This window comes from Oncorhynchus mykiss, chromosome 32, assembly GCF_013265735.2.
Source record: "Oncorhynchus mykiss isolate Arlee chromosome 32, USDA_OmykA_1.1, whole genome shotgun sequence".
Taxonomy (NCBI): domain Eukaryota; kingdom Metazoa; phylum Chordata; class Actinopteri; order Salmoniformes; family Salmonidae; genus Oncorhynchus; species Oncorhynchus mykiss.
The window spans coordinates 28,962,539-28,983,148 of NC_050572.1; the positions used below are offsets into that span (position 1 = coordinate 28,962,539).

The 20,610-nt window shown below is 41.0% G+C and overlaps 1 protein-coding gene across 4 annotated transcripts; it reads right to left on the reverse strand.

The window, feature by feature from the left end:
- Positions 1-604: 604 nt before the first annotated feature.
- Positions 605-18,136, reverse strand: LOC110488223 (death-associated protein kinase 2). 4 transcript variants are annotated; one of them, XM_021560356.2, is made up of 13 exons: positions 16,850-17,203; positions 12,653-12,877; positions 12,394-12,571; positions 11,746-11,967; positions 9,202-9,340; positions 8,596-8,725; positions 6,290-6,338; positions 4,195-4,221; positions 3,854-4,006; positions 3,364-3,409; positions 3,161-3,250; positions 2,482-2,568; positions 605-1,936 (listed from the first exon to the last, which is right to left on the reverse strand). In XM_021560356.2, exons 3-13 carry the CDS (start codon positions 12,456-12,458, stop codon positions 1,856-1,858), a joined length of 1,089 nt encoding a protein of 362 aa, XP_021416031.1. In that variant the 5' UTR covers positions 12,459-12,571; positions 12,653-12,877; positions 16,850-17,203; the 3' UTR covers positions 605-1,855. The 4 variants fall into 4 exon arrangements, with proteins under 4 accessions (XP_021416031.1, XP_021416032.1, XP_021416033.1 ...); XM_021560357.2 differs by lacking the exons at positions 12,653-12,877; positions 16,850-17,203 and adding an exon at positions 18,007-18,136; XM_021560358.2 differs by lacking the exons at positions 12,653-12,877; positions 16,850-17,203 and adding an exon at positions 17,809-17,955.
- Positions 18,137-20,610: the final 2,474 nt, after the last annotated feature.

A 20,610-nucleotide genomic window follows, 5' to 3' on the forward strand; every position in this document is an offset into this window, starting at 1 on the left:
ACTAATTTTCGGGTTGATAATGGACCAGATAAAGCAATCAATTCACTACTGTTTTTTTCTGTATTGATCATCTCTCATCAATAGAGAAATCATTGATGGGCCAGCCCATGTATTCGTTCTTGTGCTTTATGGTTTACTCCTGCAGAGGGCGACCGAAGACTGTTGGAACCCGGTTGGAACCCTGCACTCATCCGAAAGGTTGTTTTTAATTAATAAATGTATCCATTTTAATGAAAAATAAGATGCTCCAGTGGGATAAATGACATAGGACTGTTTTTAAAGGAGAATTAGTACAATAAAGCCCAAAGGCTTATTTTAATTTTGGTCCTCAAAATATAGGCTACAGCTTCAAGAGTGGGCTATTACACAATGGTCATGCTCCTATTTACCCAGACACTTTTTAAAGAATGCGGCTTGACAGCATTCAGGTCCCCCCTGACCAACAATGACACATTGCAGAGTTAAACTAGTGCAGAGGTGCAAAACTCTGGTCTAAGTTAGAATATTAAGAGCTGATTAAATAGTATGGCCTGCACCATTGTTCGATTCCCTATGATTGAAAAAGTGTGCAAGGGGGATGATTCCAAAATGTATTCACAAAACCTGTTGACCACCATGTACCTTTATTTAAAATAACCACACTTAACACTGACAGTCGATTTAAGGTATTTTCACAAGGTTATAATCAAAGAAAACACATTCTTAAACTTCTTAAGAGAAACAGAAAACGTATATAGTTCTCACAAAAAGATCACGTTACTTGTCATGCATCAATGTATGATCTTCAGTAACACTACTAGTTCAGTAGAGCAGTGTTTCCAACCCTGGGTACCCCTTGACAAACACACCTCATTCAACTCACTGTGGGCTTGATGATTAGTTGACAAGTTGAATCAGGTGTGCTTGTCCAGGGTTAAAATAAAAATGTGTGCTGCTGGGTGTGCTCGAGGACTAGGGTTGGGAAACACTGCAGTAGAGCGTGGAGTGTTCAGAGTATTTACTGTATGCAGGACGACATTGTTTGGATTAGTAAAACTAGAATGTATTCATTGTCCTATTTCTAGGAGTAGAACCTTTAAAAGTTCATTTGCTGTGCTATTTATACTGGTCAGTCATCTTAAAACACTTGACCGTCGTACAATATGAGAGTACTTGGTAATCATGTTTAGGACACTAGATATTTTAAAATTGTATAGCATTATATAATATTGTATAATTGTATTATTATACTGTATATAACATAATACATGAATATTCCCCTCCTGACATCGTCCGACATGGATGGACGTCGAATACTGACTTGTATCACGGGTGACCTACCTGGCAATCCAGTACTGTTCATCCCCAAATCAGTAACTTCACCATAAGAACAATAATGTCACCCACCGCCTGCTATCAGTTGACCTTTACAACTGCAAAAGCACCATAAAAACATGCAATAAGCCACAGTAATGGTGAGCTGAACTCTAAAAACAAGTCATGCTTGGTTTTCTTAAATTTTACCCCATCGAGAGCCTTGTTAAATATCTGCTAACTCACAGAAGCCATCACACATTTGTACTTGTGCTCTTACTGGAATTATGTCCAATCCACCTGAAGTGCATTGAGCCTAAAGTTGAGCCTTGACAGGCCTCGTGCCGTAAATTCCATTCCACTTCATCAAGGAAAAGTCTCATGTAGGGACATAGAGCCCGAAAATTCCTTGTGTGCCCGGCGCTTGTGTCAGCCTGTCTTGGTCTTACTCTCCCTCGAGGCCTGGTAAAGGGGGAGTGCAAATACTGTAGGCTTGGTTGTGTCACTGTAAAGGAAACTGTGCACTGCAGCTTGGTGCTTTGTCTCCCCCTGGTGGTCGAGTCTATGAACTGTTGCTGAGTCGCCGGCGAATGAGTGAGGCTGGCTTGGTCTCTGTGTCCTCCTGGTCACTCTCACACGGTCTCTGACAAGGAGAGATATCGCAGGTTAGTTCTCATTTATCAGATTCACACTATAGGGCAGACAAATTATAGTGTGCTTGCTTGGTTATTTTATTTTCAGAACAGTTCAAGCAACTAAGATGAATGCGTAATCATGTAGGCCAGTCCAGTACAACTTTGTTTGGCTCGGTTTGGCTCAGTAGTGTGCAAAGGGAATTTGAATACAGTCAAGTTCTATGCAATGTTTTCTACCCCACGCTCCCTTTTTAGTCTTTATTTATGTTATTTTATAGATGTCCTCAAACACATAAAAACAAGAGATAAGCAAAGTTTGAATGATAAGCCATTTGAGTTAAGGATACAGTAGGCTATATCACCTGTTCATTTTCAAAGCCTGGAAATATAGAATTTTTGCAATGAATATCATTTAACAATAGAGGTTGGGGCACAGATGAGGTTGGGGCAAATAGAGGTTGGGGCAAATGAGGGGCACACTTAATGACCAATGTAATGGGTTTTGTTCAAGTGTAACTCGTCGTTGGACTGTCATGGCAGCCTTACTACTCACCAGTTCCTCGCCCGCCTGTGCACTAGTCTTACAAAGCAGCTTCAGTCGATGCAGCCTGTTACACATCCATACCATGTTATATGACATCTACAGAGAGGGAGAGAGAGCGAGAGGAAAGGAGATATGAAACAAGATAGAAAGAAAAGGGGAGGATGGAGGGAGGGGACAGCAGAACATAAGAGTCAGATGTTAGACAGAAAAAAGACAGATCAGGAGAACAGAAGAGTAAGTAAGAGTAAATTTCGACCCACATGTTGTGTCAACGTTTGCTGTTGTGTTATTTGAGCACCGCCCTTAACTAACACTACGATGTATAGGCCCTGTTTCTCAATGTGGCTGTACGTTCACAACCGGTTTTGTGTTTGTCTTGTGTAAAACTACATTTAGTGAACCTGTACTCTGTTGTCCCAGACTATAATGTCAGTGCACTTTGTGTTCTAATAGACAGTAGACTTGAAAAGGGCCTTTTCGGACTAAACATTACCGCGTCACGTTCATGCCCTGACTGTTAGTTTAGTTCCACAAGACAAGCATTGACTGTGTATCAATGACCTCCATTTGATATCATTATCTGTAATAAAACGCATGCACATTTTCAAGATTTGAGCTTTATTCAGTGTCATAATATGTGATATGGCATAAAATGATAGGACAAATATAAGACACATATCCTACTCACCTTCCATTTCCTCTTGGCATTGAACTTCTTAAAGGTCTTCATGTTGATGGAGGAGCGATTCCTGTTGGCCACCTGTTTCCGTGTCAGAGGCTAAAAAAAGAGGAAGCGTTGATGAGGGAAGGAGATTAATAACAAGTACACATATTAAACGTGCAATATTAAACCGTTTGTCGGGAGCAAAGCCTTGTGCTGCCGACTCTCACCTTGATCCAGGGGTGGTGTAGACACTCCTCAGCGGTCATTCTCTCACTACACAGAGACAGACCGACAGAGAGACAATAAGGATCGGCACACAGACAGACACACAGAGAAAGGCAGACAGGCAGGTAGTGGCAGCCACATACAGTCAAAGGGTAATCTATTAATTTCATACATGTAAGTTCATATTCTATTAAAAGCAGCTGGGGGAAAAAGCCGTCATTCTCAGCTGTCATTATTTCACTACACAGAGAAAGGCAGACAAACACTGGCAACTACAGGCAGCCAGACAAAGGGTGATATATTCATACAATACAGAGTTCCTATTCTATCAATAGTGGCTGAAAAAAACAAGTATCTGTCCATTTATGATAGGTGCAAAGTCACAAAATAAGTGATCCATTCACTATTACAGTCACCGATCCATATTTGTTCTTGACATCGTAAAAGGACATCCTAGTTGGCCAAATTACCCATGACCAATGCATTACTTACTTCTGATCTTTCACAAAGAGCTTCTGGATGAAGTCTTTAGCCATGGCGCTGGTCATGCTGAAGTGGTGGTCGTCAAACTTGTAGTTCAGGGCTATGATGTTCCTCAGTGTCTCCTCGTCCGTGTCCCCTTGGAACGGGGACAAACCACTCAGTCTGGAAAAATAAGCGGAGTCGGGGAAAAGAAGGTTGCTGTTACTATAGCCCAATTCCAAGTCAACAGAGGAAAATGGCAATATTTTCACATTTGTATAGGGTTATAGTAGACTAAGGGTTGATTTAGAATTGGGCATATGTGTAAATCCAAATGTACACTAGCACCCCCCTTTTCTCCCTCAACTTACAGTATGTAGGTGATCACTCCGATGCTCCTATAGGGGGATGTAAACACAAACAAAGATCTAACAGTCATGTGGTTATTTTGTTCATGGAGGCCCTAGAGAGGCTCAGTTCTTATCTCAATATCTTAACTTTATTCCAAAGGATGTAGACAGAGCTGTTGTGGTGAGTAGTTTATTAATGTTTGCGTTCGTATTTCCAAATGTACTATAATCAGCTTCCTCTAACATTTTCCTGCCTGAGGCTCTGGGGGAGGGGTATGACACATCAAAAACATAAGCCTGTGTTTGTCCCTAAAATAAACCTCAAAGATCAACACAGACATCTGAATGCTCATTTACTTTTTCGGGGATAGTCACAATGTGAAGTGTCCTGGGGTAAGTTGTTTTTTTCCCCAAAGTCCTTATATTTTTGCACCATTTATTAATGCTGGGGTGTAGCGCGTCTAGGTACACTCATATTCCACTGTACTACAATTAAGTCCAACCCTTTAGACTCAAAACAGTTAATCTCTGTGTAAAGAAAACACAGTATCTAGCCAAAACCCACTAGAGAATTGGGTTGTTATACAGTGGCTGAACTCAGAGTGAAGCTAATGCATTCAACCAGAAACAGTCCCACTGTGTTTTTAGGGAAAGGAGAGAGCGTGCCTACACATGCCTGAACGCATCCCAAAGGCTTAATGGAAGGGGGACATTCTTTGTGTGTGTATACAGTGCCTTGCGAAAGTATTCGGCCCCCTTGAACTTTGCGACTTTTTGCCACATTTCAGGCTTCAAACATAAAGATATAAAACTGTATTTTTTTGTGAAGAATCAACAACAAGTGGGACACAATCATGAAGTGGAACGACATTTATTGGATATTTCAAACTGTTTTAACAAATCAAAAACTGAAAAATTGGGCGTGCAAAATTATTCAGCCCCCTTAAGTTAATAATTTGTAGCGCCACCTTTTGCTGCGATTACAGCTGTAAGTCGCTTGGGGTATGTCTCTATCAGTTTTGCACATCGAGAGACTGACATTTTTTCCCATTCCTCCTTGCAAAACAGCTCGAGCTTAGTAAGGTTGGAGAGCATTTGTGAACAGCAGTTTTCAGTTCTTTCCACAGATTCTTGATTGGATTCAGGTCTGGACTTTGACTTGGCCATTCTAACACCTGGATATGTTTATTTTTGAACCATTCCATTGTAGATTTTGCTTTATGTTTTGGATCATTGTCTTGTTGGAAGACAAATCTCCGTCCCAGTCTCAGGTCTTTTGCAGACTCCATCAGGTTTTCTTCCAGAATGGTCCTGTATTTGGCTCCATCCATCTTCCCATCAATTTTAACCATCTTCCCTGTCCCTGCTGAAGAAAAGCAGGCCCAAACCATGATGCTGCCACTACCATGTTTGACAGTGGGGATGGTGTGTTCAGCTGTGTTGCTTTTACGCCAAACATAACGTTTTGCATTGTTGCCAAAAAGTTCAATTTTGGTTTCATCTGACCAGAGCACCTGGTGCTGGGAAGATGGATGGGACGGAGATTTGTCTTCCAACAAGACAATGATCCAAAACATAAAGCAAAATCTACAATGGAATGGTTCAAAAATAAACATATCCAGGTGTTAGAATGGCCAAGTCAAAGTCCAGACCTGAATCCAATCGAGAATCTGTGGAAAGAACTGAAAACTGCTGTTCACAAATGCTCTCCATCCAACCTCACTGAGCTCGAGCTGTTTTGCAAGGAGGAATGGGAAAAAATGTCAGTCTCTCGATGTGCAAAACTGATAGAGACATACCCCAAGCGACTTACAGCTGTAATCGCAGCAAAAGGTGGCGCTACAAAGTATTAACTTAAGGGGGCTGAATAATTTAGCACGCCCAATTTTTCAGTTTTTGATTTGTTAAAAAAGTTTGAAATATCCAATAAATGTCGTTCCACTTCATGATTGTGTCCCACTTGTTGTTGATTCTTCACAAAAAAATACAGTTTTATATCTTTATGTTTGAAGCAAGAGGTGTGGGATGGGTGTGTGTTTTGAGGTTCCATTTAGGTGTCTGTATATGCAAGTGTGTGTGAGTGTGTATGTTGGGAGAGGTAGCGGTACACACTCACCACATGTCCACAGCTGTGCTCAGAGGTTCGTAGTTGATCACTTCAGGGGCTGAGAAAGGGAGATATAATTATACAGTGAGCTCCAAAAGTATTGGGACTGTGACAAATGTTTTGTTGTTTTGGCTCTGAACTCCAGCACTTTGGATTTGAGATGATACAATAAAGTCTGGAATATGATTGAGAAAGTTAGACACTCAAATATCATACCTGCACAAAAATGCTAACCTCCCCTGTTATTGTAATGTTGAGAGGTTAGCATGTCTTGGGGGTATGATATTTGTGCGTCTGTAACTTTCACACTCATCATTATTCACAATTCATTCAGGACTGTCCGTAATCATGGTAGCAGCCACATTAATGTAGAAGTGTTTAGAAACATATTCTATTCTTATTTACAATAAAAGTGACTCCAAAATGACACAATACATTATTTACCACGGATTATTATTGGGCACAAAATGTTCTGAAACACAATCAAAACAAACAGCAAATGCATCCAACAACCTCATACTATTAATGTATCATTTCAAATGCAGTGTTGGAGTACAGAAACAAAACAAAAAATGGGTCACTGTCACAATAATTTTGGAGCTGTATGTACTATTATTATTATTACTACTGCTGAAATGAACTGTATTTCATTATCCTCATTGCATTGTATTTACTGAAATGCTGTACCACTATACTGCTTTGGCAATATGTACAAATTGTATTTCATGGCAATAAAGCAATCTGAGAGACTTGTCTATGCATGTAGCTGCATTCATGAAAAACACGCAAACCCCAAAGGCCTGTCAGACTTCACACTATCTGTGAAGGAAACATTTTCATTTTCAAGAATGCAAACTGAACACTGCATTTATCAGAAAACCATTCATAGATTGTTTGACTGGTAGGACCAACGCCAGTGACTTTGAGATAACTTCCTCCACCAGTCGTATTGTATTATTTAAACCTATAGTACTTTAGCTGCTACTGCTGGGCAAACACATTTGAATTCCAAACAGGACTCCTTTGTAACTATGCCAACCTTATCATGCTGACCAAATCTGTGTTGAAGCAGATAGTGTTTGACAGCTTGAGATGTGTGTCTTGGGGCAAACTACCAGTTGTTTCAAAATCTAATAGGATTTTAAGGATTATTTTGCTTTGTCATATATTACTAAATATGTAGAATATAATTACTATATTGATAAGAGGTTGCTGAAATTATCTGGGTTGGAGGGTAATGCAGTTATGACCTGAAATGGCAACTTTCCTAGACCATCCAAATCGCTTCCTGTTTCAATTGGAATTGCAACTACTCTAGTTTATCGTAAAACCATCAACACAGATCATGACACTGCACTTCTTGTACTGTCTCCATGGAAACACCTGGACCTAGAAATAGGAGCTCACTTCCACAGAAGAGACCTCAGCCACATAGGCACTGCATTACAAGGGGCCTGTTCAAATTCTTTAATAACGTATCTGCCCCTTTCCACCACACCTGTTTCCACTCCCAAATCACCCCTCCTCTGCCCTTTTCACCACTTTCAGTTCCCTATTTAACCAGCATGCTCCTTCCTACACACTTGAATAGTTTAAATCGGTGACGCCAAGGGGTGTGGCCCTGTCTTTCGTGTGATGATGAGGGTGCCTTAAGTTGTAGGAGTAAAATGTCAACCATGTATTTTATGCTTCCTGAACTTGTTGTATCCTTTATATCCATGCTATGATAATTACCTTTTATGTTTAGTCCTGGCAGCCTCCTTAGTTTGTGGTTATCTTAAGTCCATTCTCTGTAAGTCACTTGGTACTACTTTGACCTGTCTGCACTTTTTTTATGTTGATGTGTTTCAAACGTCTCCCTTTTGTATATCCCTTCCAGACCACCACATCCAATCCTATCTCCAAGGCCTTACAAGTCACATCCTTCCTACCGGCCTTACAAGCCCTAACTCCATTCCAAGCCCTCCCCCGTGTGCCTCTGTTCGTTCCCGTGTTCAACTGTGTAAGAAATACCCCTAAACCTGGATTTCTGCTACATCTCCGGATTCACATTCTGACTGATCCACCATGGTGGCAGAAACAGTCCTGAACGTAGCTTAGTCTGTCCTTGTCCTTTTCTTCTGTTCCTTCCTAAAAGTAATCACTGGTGTGAGAATTTGCATATAATGTAAGCAATAGGTTTCACTACAAAGCCCTCAAGAATCCAGTCACGTCAATAAGTTATTCACAACAACTGTAGGTAGAGGGGAAGGATGCGTGAATTTACATAGTATTTAAACAGGTCCTAACTCATATGAAAGGACTGTACTACTCACAAATGTACTGGGGGGTGCCACTCATGCACCTGTACTCCTCCCCCGACTGCAAGCAGTGGGCCAGCCCAAAGTCAATGATCTTAATGTCGGGGTTTGGTGCCATCTTGTCCGACAGCATGATGTTTTCCGGCTGATCGTGGAAGGGGAGTACACATTTTACATGCAAAATTAGGACAATCTGACCATAAAGGTCAGCAGCATGCTGACCGACCGGACCGTGAACAGCATGTTCTTCAACACCCTAGTGCACAGGCACACTCCCTTTAGTGGCAGCTGTGGATACAAACATGAGCATGCGACATGGACGTTTGCACTAATAAGTAGCAGTGTCAGCATGTTTGTGTGGTTTTGGGATGGATGAATACAGATATGCTCTTTTCACATTAAGCACTCATACCTAAAAGCCTAGGATTTTGGATTCAATAAATGAACAAGCTGTGTAGTACTATTTCTATGTGTAATACTACTTTAGCAGTGTTATTGGGGAGGTTAGCGTAAACCACTACTACAGACTATTGTAGCACTGGATTCTTAAATATCATATAGAGTGAGAACAAACTAAAGAAGTTGGATCATATGTCAAATCAACACACTAGCATAATTTACCTTTAAGTCAAAATGGCCTATTTGTTTGTTGTGCATAAAGCCCACGCCCAGTAGTATCTGCTTCATGAAGTCGATGGCGTCGCTCTCAGTCAGGTTCTCCTTCTCAGCAATGAAGTCAAACAGCTCTCCTCCACTAATACTGAAAGAGGAACGAGGAGAAATGGAGAGGTGTCAGAAATTAAAGGAAAATTCCCCCAATAAACTTATGGTATTTGTTTCATTAGTCCATTGTTGATATAGACCTAAAATGTTTCGCATGTCAGCAATAAGGTTTAAGATATAACTTTCAAAATACAGAAATACAGGCAGTGTGATGCATTTAGCATCATATGATCCGAAACGCATCATTAGGCTTGGGTGGTATCCCATACACACACACCTTCACTTTTCCACATTTTGTTGTGTTACAGCCTGAATTAGACATTTTGTCACTGGCCTACACACAATACCCCATAATGTCAAAATGGAATCATGTTGTAGAAATTTTTACAAATGTATTAAAAATGAAAAGCTGAAATGTCTTGAGTCAAGACATTAACCCCTTTGTAATGGCAAGCCTAAAGAAGTTCAGGAGTAAAAATGTGTTTAACAAGTCACATAATACGTTGCATAGACTCACTATATGTGCAATACTTGTGTTTTACATGATTTTTGAATGACTACCTCATCTCTGTACACCACACATGCAATTATCTGTAAGGTCCCTCAGTCGAGCAGTGAATATCAAACACAGATTAAACCACAAAGACCAGGGAGGATTTACAAAGCCTTGCAATGACGGGTATCTACTGGTAGATGGGTAAAAAACAGACATTGAATATCCCTTTGAGCATGGTGAAGTTATTACTTACACTTTGGATGGTGTATCAATAAACCCTGTCACAAAGATACAGCCATCCTTCCTAACTCAGATGCCAGAGAGGAAGGAAACCACTCAGGGATTTCACCATGAGGCCAATGGATCAACAACATTGTAGTTACTCCACAATGCTAACCTAACTGACAGACTGAAAAAATTAGGCCTGTACAGAATAAAAAAATACACATACATCCTGTTTGCAACAAGGCACTAAAGTAATACTGCAAAAAAATGTGGCAAAAAGCAATTCAGTTTTTGTCCTGAATACAAAGTGTTATGTTTGGGGCAAATCAAATACAGCACATTACTGAGTAAGTACCACTCTCCATATTTTCAAGCATTGTGGTGGCTGCATCATGCTATGTGTATGCTTGTAATCATTAAGGACAGGATCAAAAATAAACTGAATAGAGCTAAGCACAGGCAAAATCCTAGAGGAAAACCTGGATCAGTTTGCTCTCCACCAGACACTGAGAGATTAATTAATCTTTCAGCAAGACAATAACTTAAAACACAAGGCCACATCTACACTGGAGTTGCTTACCAAGAAGACAGAGAATGTTCCTGAGTGGCCGAGTTACAGATTTGACTTAAATCTACTTGAAAACCAATGGTAAGACCTGAAAATGGTTGTCTAGCAATGATCAATTTTGAAAAGGATAATGGGCTAATGTTGCACAATCCAGGTGTGGAAAGCTCTTAGAGACTTAACCAGAAAGACTCACATCTGTAATCGTTGCCAAAGGTACTTCTACAAAGTATTGAGTCATAGGTATGAAAACTTATGTAAATTAGATATTTCTGTATTTCATTTTCAATAACTTAGCAAACATTTCTAAAAACATGTTTTTACTTTGTCATTATGGGTTATTGGGTGTAGATGGGGGAGAGAGAAAAGTCCATTTTGAATTCAGGCTGTAACACAACAATATGTGGATTAAGTAAGGGGTATGAATAATTTCTGAAGGCACTGTATACCAGGGTATTTGAAAATAGCCACGGTATGGTTTTTCAATACCGTTAATAACCATTTAAACTATTTCTTTGATGTTTTTAAATAAATTGTAATATTTGTAGCTACTTTTTAATTAAATACCTGCAGTCAACTTGTGCAATATGTTAGGAGATAAAAAAGATTGCGTTCTTCATTTCACCTGTCGCAATTTTTCATTATAAAGCATACTGATAGCCTGGTACTGATGTTTGCCAGTTAAATATCTTGTAATTATTAAGTTAACTGTCTAAAATGTGCTAAATGCTCTGCAGTTGTGCATTCGGTGTGTTCATTTAGTAGCTAGTTAGCCATCTAGCTAAGTGACTAGCTTCTTCCAAAATCAAGCTTCACTTGGTAACAGTAGAGAATCCCCTCCTGGATCAAGAGCCTTACTGTCTAATATTTGAAGGTACGACAATCTAGATACCGCCCAAGCAGCATCATATGATGCAAACAAAATGCATCAAACAGGCTGTATTTCTGTATTTTGAAAGTTATATATCTTGAAAACTTGATTGCTGACATCCAAAACAGTTTGGGATTATATCAACAATGGACTAATGAAACAAATACCAAAATATCATTTTTGGGTGGAGTATTCCTCTAACTCTACTACATAATTCAGCCACATCATCGGAAATGAATGACTTGCCCTGCATGTATCTCATGTCAGACCTCCCCCTCCACTCACAGCTCCAGCACCAGCACCACCTCGGCCCGGCTCTCAAACACATCCTTCAGGGCCATGATGTTGGGATGCTGTAGGGCCTGCAGGACCTCAACCTCCCGTTCCACATTCTTCCTCTCCATGCCCAGCCGGCTGCTAGCGCACTTCCTGATCTTCAGGAACTTCCCAGCCCAGCGAGCCCCTGTGGCCCGCTCGCGCACCTCCCTCACCTGCCCAAAGTGGCCACTGGGGTGACGACAGATTGAGACAATTTAGTTGTTGTTTGGAAAAGTTTTGAAATAGGTAGGTCCTTCCTGAGCTTGTCCAATAAAAATGTGTTCCTACTGAACACAACAGATTTATTTATGTTGTGTAATTGCAATGTAATTTTTTACAATGCCTTGCAATGAAGGGCACCTTATTGGTAGATGGGTAAAAAAATAAAAATTTTTTTTTTTTTTTTTAACTCTTGACATTTCAGTATTTTCTTTCTATACACAATTATGTCAGTTTCTGAATTATTCCAATTGCTTACATTGAATGTTAGTTCACATTGAGCTATGCAGCAAGACAGCATATGCAAAATTGACCTTGAAAAGTAATTGAACTTAAAATACCTTCCTCACTTAAACAGCCTCATGCAAGAATACCTTTTATAATGTCCATCCTTACCTCCCAAGTACTTCTCCGATCTCATAGAGGTCTTCCACATTCTCAAGCATATTAAAGACGGCCATACTTGTCTTTTTCTCCCCAGTTTATCCCTCCGTTTCCACCCACTATATATTACTGCTGGTTGAAGTCCAAGTACTGCATGGTGAGCTCAAATATCGCTTCACCAGGTCGGGACCTGAACAAAGAGAGAAAGAAAACAATTAATATCACAGTTCTAAAGCAAACGTGATAGCATGCAGGGGTATTCAACTCTTACCCTACGAGGTTCGGGGCCTGCTGGTTTTCTGTTCTACCTGATAATGAATTGCATACATCTGGCGTCCCGGGTTAGAGGGGAAAAATGAAAAACAAAACAGTGTAACTGGCTTCGAGGTCCAGAGTTGAGTTTGTGGGGCATAGGGGATAAATTGAATCCTGACTTTTGGGGGGGGTGGGGTCTTTATTATGGATCCCCTTGGCAGCAGCTACTCTTCATGGGGGTCTAAACACAACGCACATCACACAAAAACAAACAACAAAAAAATTCAACAGTACATCATATTACATCATTACACCACTACATTTCTATAAGACAAAATGTATAATACCACCAATATTGAGATGTGCTTCAGATGTGCACCCGCAACTCAAATGTTCAGACATATCTTCAGTTGAGGCCAATGGATGATATTAGCTTGAGTTCGAGTTGTAGGCCTACGTGCATGTCTGAAATTAGGATTTGGCTCATAATAAAACAGGGGGCTCTATTACAGCACAAATAAGTTAAAACCATAAACAGTGACAGAACAATGAATCAACAGTGGTGGCATAAGGGTCGTTCCATTTGATTTAAATCATTTCTGGACCGCACCCATTTTGAAGGAATTGCAAATAAGTCTGAACCGATTGGCAAACGTACTGCAAATTGAGAAATCAAGTGACTAAACTGAACAAAAAGAAGAAGAAACTAAACGATGAAACAAAGATAAATGACATAAAGAATGATAGTAAAAAGCTTTGGAACACCTTAAATGAAATTTTGGGTAAAAAGACAAACTCAGCTCCATCATTCATTGAATCACAAAACCCACTGATAGTGCCATCTACTTTAATTATTTTTTCATTGGCAAGATTAGCAAATTTAGACATGACATGCCAACAACAAACGCTGACTCTATACATCCAAGTATAAGTGATCAAATTATTAAAGACAAACATTGTCAATTTTCATTCCGTAAAGTGAGTGTGGAAGAAGTGAAAAAATTACTGGTGTTTGACAACTGGGATGGAAAATGACTGAGGATAATAGTGGACGATCTTGCCACTCCTATTTGCCATATCTTCAATCTAGGCCTACTAGAAAGTGTGTGCCTTCTGGCTTGGAGGGAAGCAAAAGTAATTACGCTACCTAAGAATAGTAAAGCCCTCTTTACTGGTTCAAGTAACAAAATACTGTAATAAATCATATTGAAATTGAGAAAGTTTTTAGTTCCAAAAATATTCCTAATTTCTAGTATATAAATGCTGCCTCAACTCAAGGCAGGCTCGATTGGCCCTGTTATTCACTCGTTTTAACTTTACTATCTCCTACCACCCTGGGTCCAAGAATGGGAAGAGGTGAATAGGTTTTCCAAAGCCACCCATTTTATTCCCCTTCCCAAGCTACCCTCAACCAAGGAGGCTGCCATGCTCATGCAACACGTCTTCCGGATCCATGGACTTCCGGTCGACATGGTCTCTGATCTTGGTCCTCAGTTCTCGCCCCAGTTCTGGAAGGCGTTCTGCACCCTCGTTGGGTAGTCGGCCAGACTGTCCTCAGGTTTTCACCCCCAGTCTAACGGCCAGTCGAAGCGAGCCAATCAGGACCTGGAGATAGCTCTTTGTTGCCACCTTTCCGCCAACCCCACCACCTGAAGCCAGCAACTTGAATGGGTGGATTACATCCGCAACACCCTTCCCTGCTCGGCCAAAGGCAGACCACCACCAGAACCCGGCTCCCGCTATCGTCTCGGGCAGAGGTTATGGCTTTCCACCCAGGATCTGCCCCTCTGGGTAGAGTCCCGTAAACCCCCTTATTGACCCAATCTCTAAAATCCTTAGTCCCTCTGCTATTTGTCTTCTGTTGCCCCGCACCCTCAGTATACATCCCACTTTTCATGTGTCTAGGATTAAACAGCCCTTTGTCTCCTATTTCCAACCATGGTGTGAAAACAAACAATTAAAATAACAGGCTAAAACCCTCAGAAAGCCTAAAGTGTTAAAGTAAATCAAACCATTGGTGATCAGTTTTGAAAGGATTACTGATAATAACTGTTGGGAAGTATTCTCCTTGAAGAAGTCCAGTCGTGCCCAATATAATTAACCCAATGCAAAAGCCAAATATGGCATGAGAAAGGGAGAAAGAACGAGAGAAAAAGAGAGAGAAAGAGAGCGAGAGAAAGGGAGCAAGGACAAGACGGGTCAACTTGAACAGTTTTCAATCATATAAAGTAGGAGAGGGAGCAAGGGAAAATCAAATTGTATTTGTTACATGCACCGAATACAACTGGTGTAGACTTGCTTATGAGCCCTTCCCAACAATGCAGAGTAAAAAAACTATAACAAAATACAAATAGTAATAAAAGAGGTATAAAATACACAAGAATACAGACAAGAGAGACAGAGTGAGCTAACGACCTCTCGCAGGACGAGACAGAGGAGAAGGGAGATACGTTTAGGCATAAGACAGAAGAGGGAAGAGCTGGATCGGAGAGAGAGAGAAAGCGCAGGCTCTCTGAAGAAAGAGTGAGTCGGAGATGATACCAACAGGGGACGAGAAGTGGTCAAGTTACTGTTGAACACACCATAGTCAGTCTGTCTGTCTGTCTGACAGTAGGGAAATATGTCTATTAGTGACAGCATGTGAGTCTTCCTGTATACTCTTTCACTCTCAGACTCTGACTGTATTTATGCATGTCCCCTCCCCTCAGCCATGTGCTACAAATCATTCCTATATGTTGTTGCCTCCCATGTGGAACAGTAAATCCAATGCCAGACTCTACCAATAAGAGATTCCCGAGACTCCCCTCGTGATCCACCCCCAGCTTCCTACCCCAATACCATGAAGTCAACAAAAGTACAACATTCTGAGAACAACTGTGTTGATTCAAGAACCAGCTCCCGCGCAACTACAAAAGCACCCCTTCCCCCAATATCACTACAGTGGCACAATGGCCCTTGTCTTTGAATGGTGCACTATGACGTCATCATGTCAAGAGCTCCGATAAGTGGCTAAAAGTGAGGCCTCGCTCCTGAACGTGGGCCAAAACAGACAGACTGTGGCCTACTTCTTCATATTATTTTAACTGGGCAAGTGGGTTGAGAACAAATTCTTATTTACAATGACGGCCTACCCTGGCCAAAACCGGACGAAGCCGAGCCAACTTATCACCACCCTATGGGACTCCCAATCACGGCCGGCTGTGATACAGCCTAGATGTGAACCAGGGACTGTAGGGACACCTCTTGCCCTGAGAGTCAGTGTCTTAGACCTCTGTGCCACTAGGGAGCCCTAGGGCACTCTATTCTGAAGAATAAGTGTGAGGAAGATGTTGTTTCGGCTTGCCGGAGCCAATATGCCTCTATCCAGAACATATGCAGTCGTTGGACTATAAGGAGTAACGTTATGCTCCTTCAATCCATTACTGGGCTACTGCAGACCCTGACCACACCTGTGTGTCTAAGCGAATGTGATCTGTTCATTTTTCAACATTATGTTGAGTTTGTGTGTGTGTGTGTGTGTGTGTGTGTGCATATAAAGTCGTTGACCAGCTAGTCATTGGAATACATTTGTAGAAAATACTACTACGAATTCCTAACTGAAGTGATCACCACATAGAGCAAAATATTTAGAGAAGATTATGATCATGTGCAAACCACAATAATGATATGAAAGCTGGATAGGTTGGAATTGGGGAAATACGAAAGGCAATGGGTAGAAAGAGAAGTAAGGGTGCCTAAACTTTATGCAAAGCAAAACTTTTTTTAATCAGAAGCTCTGACCAACCAGGTATGAAAAAAAAAATCCCGTAACTCACACCAAACATCGACGCGCACAATGTATCCAAAAGAAACCGTGCGTAACGTGCCAACCTTTCTCATGTTCAAATGACCAACCTTCAGATTCTGTCAATCCATTACTACCATCAGGTCGTAGCAGAACACAACCCGATAAAAATGTATATTCCAAAAGGTATTCCACCGTTTTTAGTCAGGAATGAGCGAGAGACAGAGCGCTATGATTGCTGCAATGATGCGCAATGAATGGACTTTGAAAGAAAATGGGTGATATGACTTAATTATGTGTTAATAACGTATTGTACAAACATGTGGTGTGTAGTCTGGGTGGATTATATATTTAGAGAGAAGCATAAATCATAGAGAAAATACCGAAAGTAAAAAATGCCTCGAGAAGAACATGAGGAGAAACACTCACCCAACTGAATGCCAGAATGCCGTTTGGTCTTCTAATGCGTTGCAATTACTTTTCCTTCGTGACGAGGACGACTAGACAACGACGAAGCAAACTTTCCTGTGCCATTTGTAAATAGGCCTACAGCCAGAGTTCTTTGCAGTTAACCGTGGAATGCGGAAAAGTTCACCTTATTTCTGCCCCTCCTTCAGTTTCTGTGTAACTTTGTTGGGAGTGCTCGCTTGCCAAGGTGCAGCCCCGCTTTGCCTCGGTTGTCACTAGTTACCACAGCCACAAAGTCAAAATTAGCTATCATAGAAATGTATGAAAACTAAAATGTTTTTGGTCTTAACTTAAGGTTAGGGTTATGTATACGGTTAGCAGTGTGGTTAAGGTTAAAATATTTTCAAGATGCATTTTTTTTAAATAGGCGGGTTTAGCCATAATTATGACTTTGTGGCTGTGGTCGCCAATGACGATGCCACGAGTTCTTCATTCTAGTCATGCATTGCTCAAGGAAACTGGGCGCGCGCGCGCACACACACACACACACAATATTACACACGTATGGACTTGAAACTCTCACAATTAATATGTTATGATGACTACTGGTATGTGGTACTGATACAATACAGACAACACATTCCCCTGGGAGAAGCGCAGAGAACTCATACAGGATCAACTCAGAGCTCACGATGCTCTTCGCTCAAGAACACACACGCACCCAATTCCCATCACATCAAAGTAGTACCACTACACACACAAGCAGATGTACAGTAGGGTATCACACAAACACGAACTAGGATAGAGAATGTGATTGTAAAGTAGCCTATGCATTACCAATATAAAATTACCCCCCCCCCCCACACACAAACACACACACTACATGGAGAGAATGGCATGTCGTACAAAACACTACAACCGGTATTTACAACTGTGTGCACTTCATTTTACAATGGACTCATCTGGATGAAAATACTTACCTGCAATTGATTGGAATCCCGCTCTCGGAATATCGCCTATTATAATCATTCAGGTAACGTTGTTTCGTTTGAGTCCCGATATACCACAGCAATGCAACATTATCTGATACAGAAAAGCAGCACATAGCTGGGGTATGAGTAAATAACGGTAACGTCGTTTTACGCACGAAAGGCGTAATGCTATGGAAAGGGGCTCACCTGTTTTTAAAACTGTCCTCGTGGCTACACACGGAGACGTCAAGAGTCGTTCCAGTCCAGCCGAGGTCTGAAATTGATGCACGCACCAGGCTGTTTCAAACAAGGAAAGCACTCGGAAAGTATTCAGACCCCTTGACTTTTTCCACATTTTGTTACGTTACAGCCTTATTCTAAAATTGATTAAATCGTTTTTTCCCTCTCATCAATCTACACTCAATACCCCTTATGGACATAGCAAAAACAGTTTTTGGACATATTTGCTCATTTATTAAAAATAATAAACTGAAATATCACATTTACATAATTAATCAGACCCTTCACTCAGTACTTTGTTGAAGCACTTTTGCTAGCAGATACAACATTGAGTCTTCTTGAGTATGACACACCTGTATTTGGAGAGTTTCTCCCATTCTTTGCAGATCCTCACAAGCTCTGTCAGGTTGGATGGGGAGCTTCGCTGCAGCGCTATTTTCAGGTCTCTCCAGAGGTGTTCGATCAGGATTCAAGTCCGTGCTTTGGCTGGACCACTCAAGGACATTCAGAGACTTATCCCGAAGTCAATCCTGCGTTGTCTTGGCTGTGTCGTTGTCCTGTTGTAAGGTGAACCTTCACCCCACTCTGAAGTCCTGAGCGCTCTGGAGCAGGTTTTCATCAAGGATCTCTCTGTACTTTGCTCCATTCATCTTTCCCTCGATCCTGACTAGTCTCCGAGTCCCTGCAGCTGATAAAAATCCCCACAGCATGATGCTGCCACCACCATGCTTCGCTGTAGGGATGGTGCCAGGTTTCCTCCAGACGTGACGTTTGGCATTCAGGCCAAGGAGTTCAATTCTGGTTTCATCAGACCAGAGAATCTTGTGTCTCATGGTATGAGAGTCCTTTAGGTGTCTTTTGGCAAACTCTAAGCGGGCTGTCATGTGCCTTTTACTGAGGAGTGGCTTCCGGCTGGCCACTCTACCATAAAGGCCTGATTGGTGGAGTGTTGCAGAGATGGTTGTCCCTCTGGTAGGTTCTCCCATCTCAACAGAGGAACTCTGGAGCTCTGTCAGAGTGACCATCTTGGTTACCTCCCAAAACCAAGACCCTTCTCCCAACAATTGCTGAGTTTGGCTGGGAGGCCAGCTCTAGGAAAAGTCTTGGTGCTTCCACACTTCTTCCATTTAAGAATGATGGACTGTGTTCTTGGGGATGTTCAATGCTGCAATGCTGTTTTTGTTACCCTTTCCCAGATCTGTGTCTAGACACAATCCTGTCTCGGAACTCTACGGACAATTCCTTCAACCTCATGGCTTCGTTTTTTTCTCTGACATCCACTGTCAACTGTGGGACCTTATATAGACAGGTGTGTACCTTTCCAAATCATGTCCAATCAATTGAATATACCACAGGTGGACTCCAATCAAGATGTAGAAACATCTCAAGGATGATCAATGGAAACAGGATGCACCTGAGCTCAATTTTGAGGCTCATAGGTGAATACTTATGTAAATATAGTATTTCTGTTTTTTATTTTTAATACATTTGCGAAAATGTATTAAACCTGTTTTTGCTTCCTCGTTATGGGGTATTGTGTGTAGATTGATGAGGGTAAAAAGTAATTTAATCCATTTTAGAATAAGGCTGTAATGTAACAAAATGTGGAAAAAGTCAATGGGTCTGAATGCTTTCCGAATGCGCTGTATATTGAGTTGTTTTGGCATGCTATGCAACTCCAAACAAATAACCACTACCAGTCATTCAATCACACTTGTCAAGTCATCATATGCTGTAACACACAATGATGGTGAGATACTGTCAGCCTGTGTGTGTGTGTGTGTGTGTGTGTGTGTGTCTTCCTGTGGTGTGGCCATACTCACTTCTTCATTGAAATTTGATAATCGACATTCATGAATTGATGATGATGCTGATGATTAATAATGACGATGATGATAAGCAATTGGCCTATGACCATTTATTACAAGATGTCATGTTTTTATTATGGCACGTTTGCCGTACTGTCACCAAAACATTATTGTGGGATGCGTTTGGCTCTTGCGCCACTCTGTGGAAGTAAAATTGAACTGTTTTTTATAAGTAGCTTAGGCCTACTGTAGTTCTGCCTTCATCCTTTCAGGTGGTCTTTCACATTGGAATAACCACAAGTCTTTGGCCTAATATTCAGACAAATTCTCATTATAAAAAAAGGAATGGAATACACCTGATTAATAAATGTAGTAAATTATTATTCTTGTATCTTCTTTATACAGTAACATACAGTAAGCAGACCTACATTGATGGAACAGAACAGTTGTGGACATAATATGTATGAGCTCTTAGAAAAACAAACATCTCTAAATGCTTAATAATTAGTAAGTGCCAAGTCACATGACAAGTTGAGACAATCACAGCTGTGACTCACTTGGATATTTTTAGGTGAAAGGAAGTGGAAAGGAAGGAAGTGTGTGTATGTGTGTGTGTGTGTGTGTGTGTGTATATGCGTGCGTGCGTGTGTGTTTTTTAAATAAAATAATACATGACAATTGTAGATGCATGCACAACTTAGGACATCATTATGTAATTAAGAAATTTGTAAAGATGACATTTTCCCTCCCCCACCCACAAAAC

Bases quoted from the DNA above. Each gene is read 5' to 3' on its own strand.
- LOC110488223 (XM_021560357.2), bottom strand. From the start codon at position 12,458: ATGGCCGTCTTTAATATGCTTGAGAATGTGGAAGACCTCTATGAGATC. The intron at 3,251-3,363 runs GTGAGAGTCGGC...CTCTTTTTTTAG, and splicing joins TACACCACCCCTGGATCAAG to CCTCTGACACGGAAACAGGT. The intron at 1,937-2,481 runs GTGAGTAGTAAG...TCTCCTTGTCAG, and splicing joins CACAGGCGGGCGAGGAACTG to AGACCGTGTGAGAGTGACCA.